The sequence below is a fragment of the Microtus oregoni genome, unplaced genomic scaffold, assembly GCF_018167655.1.
Source record: "Microtus oregoni isolate MIOR12 unplaced genomic scaffold, Mior012 000040F_ref0000088, whole genome shotgun sequence".
In the NCBI taxonomy this organism is placed as follows: Eukaryota; Metazoa; Chordata; class Mammalia; order Rodentia; family Cricetidae; genus Microtus; species Microtus oregoni.
Window position 1 is genome coordinate 2,695,056 of NW_024543207.1, and position 8,663 is coordinate 2,703,718.

The 8,663-nt window shown below is 39.6% G+C and overlaps 1 protein-coding gene across 1 annotated transcript; it reads right to left on the reverse strand.

The window, feature by feature from the left end:
• Positions 1-4,139: 4,139 nt before the first annotated feature.
• On the reverse strand, positions 4,140-4,885 carry LOC121433607 (non-histone chromosomal protein HMG-17-like). Its single transcript, XM_041632092.1, has 2 exons — positions 4,829-4,885; positions 4,140-4,532 (listed from the first exon to the last, which is right to left on the reverse strand). Exons 1-2 carry the CDS (start codon positions 4,883-4,885, stop codon positions 4,140-4,142), a joined length of 450 nt encoding a protein of 149 aa, XP_041488026.1.
• Between the last annotated feature and the right edge of the window lie 3,778 nt (positions 4,886-8,663).

Genomic DNA, 8,663 nt, shown 5'->3' on the forward strand with positions numbered 1-8,663 from the left:
TGATGGCCAAAAGAAATAACAGCACAAAGGGAATAAGAACTATCTGAGCTGCCTATTTAAAAGTTAGAGGCAGGAATAATGAGGCTGGGCAAATAAATCACACTGGAGTGGACATAAGTTGAGAATTTGGATGGCTTATCAGCTGATGATGTTTCTAGGAGCCAAGAGGACATGTCATTCCCCATGGTCATCATCATTGTTCTGGTTAAGGGAACTTAACCAGGACTTCTAAAATCATTAACGAATTTAGTTGGTCTTCATAATTTTCATGCCAGTCTGAGAAAGAGAGAGAGAGATAGAGACAGAGAGACAGATAGAGACACACAGAGAGAGGCGCTGATGAGTGTTCAGTATACAGGAACCTGAATTGAACTATGGGATAGAAAGTCAGAGGTATTCTAAAGAATATTAATGTGAAATCAACAGCTAAGAAAGTTTAGCCCAAGGAGAGTAGTTAATGCATCCAAAATGAAAGGAATCCTGAGGGACACAGAAAGAAAGGGGGTAATGAAAAAAAAGGAAGAGCCAAAAAAGAGGAAGATGTCAGACTGGCTGAGTTATACATGTCCACTTCATCATTTAGTGCCCAATCAATGCTAAATAAATTTTATATTTAACAGCCATTGATTTGATTTTTTCATTTAAGCAACACTGTGAATGTAGAATTCATTTTCTGAATAAGTGTTCTACCCTAATAATGGCAGGTATATCTGGGAAGAATGGTTATTCTCATACTTCCCGATAAGACTTCATCACCACTTATTTGGGTCATTGCATGTGAAGGAAAAAGGCCTGAGAAACTAAATCTACTTCATGTTAACTGTGAGTTAACAATGATACTTATAAAGTTAAAAGTTCCCTTTCTGCCCCCATGTTGGAGCAGAGGTCTATGGCAAACCATCCTTACAGGTAGATGGTTTTATGTTAGATGATATCCTGCCCCGGAGCAGCTCAAGAGTGAGTGTCCTGAGATTCTGTGTTAGTGCTCTACCTCCTTAACATACGCTTAACTCATAAGCAGGGAAGAAGTTTTTGGCTTCTGACTTCAGTTATAGCTCCTGGACAATGTTGCTGCTGGGCTGTGATAGCATTTCTGTAAGGAATGGTTGTCAGGGGAAGCAGCTAACTGTTGCTGAGAATGGAGGAGTGTGTGTGTGTGTGTGTGTGTGTGTGTGTGTGTGTGTGTGATACTATTCGCTTCAATGTCACTTCCTCAGTGATCTAACTTTCTTCCTTGAAGTCCGAACTTCTAAAGGTTCAATAAGCTACACAACCAAGAAAGAAAGAAAGAAAAAAAGAAAGAAAGAAAGAAAGAAAAAAAGGAAGGAAAGAAGGAAGGAAGGAAGGAAGGAAGGAAGGAAGAACTGCAAGAACCTCTCAAGCACATAACCTCACAATTAGGCTTTAAGCACACTGGCTTTAGGGGGTGTTTAAGAATCAAATTCACAATAACATCTTAAGTAAATTAATAAATTATAATTTTAAGAATATAGACAGTAAGGAAAACCTGTATCCTAGCTTATTAATGAAAAAAGTCTAGAATTTTTAACATTAAATAATTAACTTTTTGTTTTAGATTAGAGCAAAAGGGGTTTACTGGGGAAGGCTAATATTAAGAGTAGATAATACTGAAAACCTTGCCCAGGGCTTTATTTTTATCTTTGTTTTTAGGAAAAGTAACCCCAAACATAGCTAAGATACCTTAGAGGCTAATTTTCATGAAAATACTCACTGGTAGGGAAGATACTGTAACAATGAAGCCAGTGGCTTTCATTTAATTAAATACATGTGGACCTAATAAAATATTGTGGCCATTTGGGGACAGAGATGAACCATTTTTCAATGTCACACACCAAACCCCAACACACTTATTTTTATTCAATAAAATACTCGCATTGTGAGATCCATTTCATGATGGAGCAGATTTCTATATTACAATGGAATGGACTCTGGTGCTCTCTTCTCTCTCTTTTTTTTTTTAAAGTTTTGCTTAAGGTCTATGTTTAGTCTCATACCTGTTGTGTGCATTCTCCAGAAACACCCTGATCCATAGCATGGATGTTATGTATTTGAAAAGGAAGCTAAACATGAGAGCTACTCTGGAAACTTTTTTTTATTGAGAAGAGTTTCATGGAGCCAACTGTGTAGCCAAGTATAACACTGAACTTCTGATCCTTCTGCCTCAATCTTTCAAGTGCTGGAAATAAAGGTGTATGAGGAACTGGGGATAATATGCTGAGTTTCCTGTATGCCAGGAAAGCATTCTAGCAATGAAGTTCTATTCCCATAGATATGTTGGGAGTCTGGAAGCCTATGAAAACTCCAAAGATAGAATATATTGGTTTGAAGACTCAAAGATTTGAACTTCAGCATCTGCATGGTTCATAGGTATGTTAAAGAAGAAAAAGGCACACTATTGGGCTTCTGGTCGATATGGATAGGAAACTGTCCACAGGAATCTGAGATTCAGGGACTTGATTATGACATTGGAGCAATTGGTTTCCTGACATCATCTCTTGTGTTGTGGGACAGCAGTAAAGATGTAGCACTGGATCACAGAAGTGTAAGTTATGGTGCTCTATGGTTGAGCATCATAGACAAGATTCTTTGGGGGATTATCATATTATAAAGCTGTATGTGCCCTTAGTGTGGAAATAACTGTATTAGAATAAAAACCGCATTCTTGTGATTAGCAGTGATGGGAGCAGAATGGATCAGTAAACCATGAACAAGGTCTGTCTAGTCTTCACCTTGCTCACTAGGACCATGTTAGTGCCACTTATTGGTCTCAGTCTCAGTGTTAAAATGTTGGTCTGTGCCAGAAGTTGAAATAGGGGGAAATGACCAGACTGATCGTCCTACCTTCACACTTTAGAGATGCAAGCTGAAAGTGGGTTGTGAATACTTTCCACACACTGAAAAAAAATTGTGGAGGAAAAACGCCTTCCCAATTTGAGAAATTGTGGGTGGCATACCTCCTTGTTAACTTAATTGGTATATTTACATCTACAACCACACATATACATTATATGCTATACACAAAACTTTTCATGAGCAGTAACTAGTGATCTGAACATTTTACTGGAAACTGGTAAGAAATATAGAGAATAAAGGGACTAACTAGAGGGGCTAGAGAGATGGCTCAGTGGTTAAGAGTGTTTGCTGCTCCTGAAGAGGACAGAGTTTAGTTTACAGAAAACACTCTGGGTGATTCACAACTGACTGCAACCAAAGCTGCAGCAGAATCAAAGTCTTCTTTCACAAGCACCCACAGAACAGTGTGTGCACGCACACACACACACACACACACACACATAAATACAAATTTAAAATAATCTTTTTTTTTCCAAGCCAAACTGTATCCAGCTTTATTAAAGACACTTTCCATAAACAATCATGGTTTTCCAGGCAGAACATGGGCAGACAATCAGTAACAGTATACAAGAACTTCCAAACTCCCTTCTTGTACCGACTACCAAAATCAGAAAGCCACTATAAAACCTGGTGAGTCTTCATTGGATGCTCTGCAAAGGGGGAGGAGTTTAGAGTGGGGGCTGACATTTCACATCGAGGATGTTGTTTCACAACTCTTCACAAGCCGACCCTGAATTTCAGGAAATGAAATGAAAATGGCAGAATTATCAATCTGCAGATCCACAATCTTCTATAAAAGGAACCGCTGCGCTTTTGAGGACACTCAATGATATCACTGCAAAGTCCGGATTGCCCAACAGACTGGCAAAACCAATTTTGGGGATCAGGTTCCAACAGGTCTCTGGTCTTAAGGGAGTTAAGTCTATGTTGATGGTACAGGGGGAGGAGGATATAAAAATGAACCGAGTTTTCCCACACATGTCAACATGTCCCCAGGAGCCTCTCCTGGGAGCCAAGAGGAGTCTTTCAAAATTATCAGGGAAAGATGTTTTCCATCATGAACCATCATTCATCCAGCTTGGGAGACACTGCTAGTGACACATGTTCCTCCCCACCCAAAACAATGAAGTGTTCTGCGTGTTAACAACACAGCTTTAAAAAAAAAAAGTAAAACAAAATTCTGCATTTTTATAAAACTTGATAAAAAATAGTATTTCAAACTGTACAGTCACCAGAAGTACACAGTTATCAAAAACGCACACGTTTCACTTGGCTTCTCCAGCACCTTCAGCTTTTTGTGCCTGGTCTGTTTTGGCATCTCCATTCTCTGCAGGATTATTGGCATCCTTACCAGCATCGGCCTTCCCCTTCTTCCCCTTGGGTACCTTCTCTCCCTTCTTTGCGGGGGCCTTTTTAGGCTTGGGCTCTGGCTTTGGAGGAGCAGGTTTAGCAGACAACCTTGCCGATCTTCTCTGTGGCTCGTCCTTCACCTTGGCTTTATCTCCTTTAGTATCCCCTTCAGCCTTTCTTTTGGGCACGGCGGCGGCGGGGGGGGGGGGGGGGGGGGGGGGATCGTCCGCGCTGAACGCAGGGCTGCAGCGGTGCGCGGCTCGGGTCCGTCCGGGGGTCGTTCTCACTGCTTCTTCACACTGCTCTATCTTTTTTTAAAAGAGAAACTAGGATATTTAGAGACTTATGGTTGAACATATTGGATGGGATTGGACACACATTTTCAAGGTTTTTGCTTTACACATAATGCAAAATATAAAACATATTTAGCATTGACGGGTCACAAAACAAGCAAGTAGACAAAAATAATTCAGCCACTTGATACCAACCTGCCTTCAGTATCAACTGCCTAAGATTTGGCAGTTGCTGTACTGCTGGAGACAGTCCAGGGATCTACAGTAGGCTGAGAATCATCGTTTACTAAGGTTAGTTAAGCTACTATTACCTCCAAATTCATAACCTTCAAGTTAGAAACACCAAACTTAAATTCTGCTGTAGGCATTATTCCATGGAGAGATCGATGAGCCACTTCCAGCTAAACTGAGTAAAATGAGTTCTTTACATAATGGAAGGGACAATAGTAGTTTGTTTTCAAGGTCAGATACTCATCCTATAATATACTTGGATATCTTTCCTTCATGATCTCAATTAACATCATAATGGTGGGTCCCTAGTGGGAATAACATACTCAGTGAAAACCATAGAATAGTTATTTACCTTCATTTAAAAATAAAAACAACTTTTTTCCACGTTTTTTTCCTTAAATACATTTTTTTTGCTTTTTTATTTTTATTTATTTATTAAGGATTTCTGCCTCCTCCCCGCAACCACTTCCCATTTCCCTCCCCCTCCCCCGATCAAGTCCCCCTCCCTCATCTGCTCGAAGAGCAATCAGGGTTCCCTGACCTGTGGGAAGCCCAAGGACCTCCCACCTCTATCCAGGTTTAGTAAGGTGAGCATCCAAACTGCCTAGGCTCCCCCAAAGCCAGTACGTGCAGTAGGATCAAAAACCCACTGCGATTGTTCTTGAGTTCTCAGTATTCCTCATTGTCCGCTATGTTTAGCTAGTCCAGATTTATCCCATGCTTTTTTAGACCTAGAGTTGGAGTTTCTGAAAGCTAGGACGGGACAAAGGTGTTTCATCAAAATACGTGTTACCATTATTGTCCGGTCATTCTAGATTCCTTGTGCCAAAATCTCATCAGGATAGAAGATATTTTATCACAATTGCAAAGGTTCTTGATTAATGGGTGGGAAGCTAACATGCTAACCACATGTCGTAGGAAGGGGAAAGGATGTCTATGGAATCCAGGCGATTCGTATGACCATCTCCTATCTTTCACATGCTCCCTTGTAACTGTGAAAGCATGTGTGGCAAACCTGCCTGAAGATGGTATGATAACCAAAATTACAGCATACCAAGAATGAAGGTTTCCCAGTTCCCAGTGTCTGTCTCTGGCGGCTTCATCGCTTCTCTTTGACTCTGCCCTTCTTTCTCCCAACATACAGCCTAGCTTTCTCTGCCTAATTCTGTTTTTCCCTGCCATAGGCTCAAAGCAGTTCTTTATTCATTAACCAATAAAAGCAACACACAAACAAAAGGACCTCCCACACCATACCAAAACCCTGCTCAGGTGATTACTGAACGAGAAGAGAATTTCCAAATCACATTGGAGGGAAAAGTTAATATATCAGTGTGTTCCTGAGATCAGTTACACTAAAACTATTTCTTCTAACTTACCAGTCAGAAATAGAGGCTCTTGGTAGTATCCACCCCAGTACCTCTGGTGAGAAGATGTATGAAAGGTGAACAGTAGAACTGTGATGACTGTCAAATTGTTCAGATAAGAGTTACAGTTGATGGGCAAGGTGTATCCAACCAAGTGAGCAATGATTTATTGTGAGCATAGAAGTGTATCTCCACAATTATACTAAGACTGCCATTTCTGATGTATTTTCTTGGGAAAACTAGGTCATTCTTGCAAGGTGGGAACTTCCTCTGATAGATAAGTCCTTTCCATTTGCTTTTCACTTTGCCAATATTTAAAACCACCTTCTTGCACGTGAAGTTCCTTCTTCTCTCCTTCACAACAGACAGATAAGCATTTTCATCTAAAGGATTTTTAAATAGTCTGGTGCCCCTCACTCCAACACTCTTAAGTGTTTCCTGTAAAAACGTTTCTTCTTATGTGTTTGTCAGTTTTAGGTTGCTATAAGGGAATGACTGAGAATACTAACATCTAAAGAGAAATGACTTAGGCTCACATTTTTTTTTTTTTTTTTTTTTAGGTTGCAATTCAACTTGTGGCTACTGATGACTGGGACATATCCTAATATAAGCACATGGCAGAAGAGAGAGCTCCTATCCCTATTCAGTAAGCAGAGAGAGACAGAGGTTCTAGTCCTACAGTCCCTTTGAAAGCCAGGACTCCAATGTCCTAAAGAACCTCACATTAGTGTTGTGGTAGTGATGAAGGCTTAGACATGCAGATCTCGAAGGGTCACTTCATATGTAAGACCTAGCACAACTTATTACAGTCTAGACCAGTGTATCTCTGAGAACTTGTAGTAACGTTTGTATTGAGTGATAGCACAAATCTGTTTGTGGAGTTAATTTGAATGAACTGTATATCAAACTAAGATAGATTTTTAATATTGACGATGATATAAGTGGTTTTTGCTTCTCATATACAATTGACAGATTAGCCCTCTTCCATTCACTAACGATAAATGAATGTGTTTCTCATCCACCTATGAACTTTTCCATTTTTCCTTACTTCATGTAAGTCGGGAAGACTACACACACACACACACACACACACACACACACACACACATACATATATACATATTTTATATACGTTCCCTACAAAACCAAAAACTTAGCTCAAAACACATGCCTAATGACAGAGTGGTTCTGAGCCAGGGAAATACATGAGAAAGTGAAGTAGGAATATCTAGGGAAAAAAGAACAACAAAAGTAAGGAGTTCCACAACTTTGAACATTCTGGAATGTTCAGTTTGCTTAGTCTTTTAATTATGTTCAATCTCAAAATAAAGTAACCCCAGAAAATGGTTTTTAGATGCATATTAGTGAAAGGGCTACCAAGTACCTCATCCATAGGTTTCTCAAATAAATGGGAGATACATATCTCATAATTCTCACTAATTCCATGTATGAGTAGAATCAGTGATTGTATGTACTTATACATTCAGGTTTATATTATCAGTGAAATTACTTTAGATATCCCATAGTATGTATTGTATCAGCGTTTAGATAAAGGATGGTCATAAATATTTGGTGACCTGAAATAAAAGATTTCTGAAGAAGGAGTCTTGTTAGAAGCATGCTGCAGAGATGAATGTACCTCAGGAAACCCATGAGATAAAGACACAGGACAAAGTACCTTCAACTAGAGCCCTCTGGTCCTGTGACTGCTAGAACATTGTTTCACAGTTGATTTTGCTGATTGTATTGCAACTAATAAGCAAATGTCCCAACTGGAAGTCACACTGTTTTGTTGTCATAGGGCTGTAGTTCATTGGGGCAACACAAGGCACGGAAGGTTCTTTCGGGAGAAACTCAAATGGCTCTCTGATATTCTGTTTGATCACAGGTTCTGGGGAAGTAGATGGCAAATTCTTGGCCCTTGTGTATTTTTGACACTCAGAAAAAGCAACCCTTCTCCAAGTCTGTGCCGTTCACTACCCCTTATGCACATGTACCTTACAGGGAGTGGAAAAGGAAGTTAGTTGTTTAGAATTCCTATTAAATATAGGAATAGATGAAGCACAAAGGAGAAATGATGACATATGCCGAAATTAAGGGGACAAGAATCTTTTCAGAATGTGTTCTAAAGAATCCAAACAGTTGTGCGACATTTTAGACAGGAAACCTCGTTTTTATATTGAAGTAATGTAGGGTTGTGCAAACCTTCATATCATTTGATAAAAAAAAATATTGCTTTCATAGGTTCATACAGGAAGTTCAAGTATTTCATCTCAGCTTCGATTTTTAAGCCATTTTCCTGCAAACTGGCAAATTTCTGCCTCCAGCAAACTGATGTAAATTCATAGATGTTTTCATTCCTCCAGTTTAGGGCAGAATAGTAAAACTTTTGCCTGAGATCAAACTTTTGAATATTTGAGGGGAGGGGAAAAAACCCACATCACTTCTCAAATGTGAATACCCAAAGCGAAATGTGGCTGTTTCTTACAATTTTAGACGCCTGGAAGTTTTCCACCAACTTCTATAACAGTCACTCTGCAGGCTTCTGCTA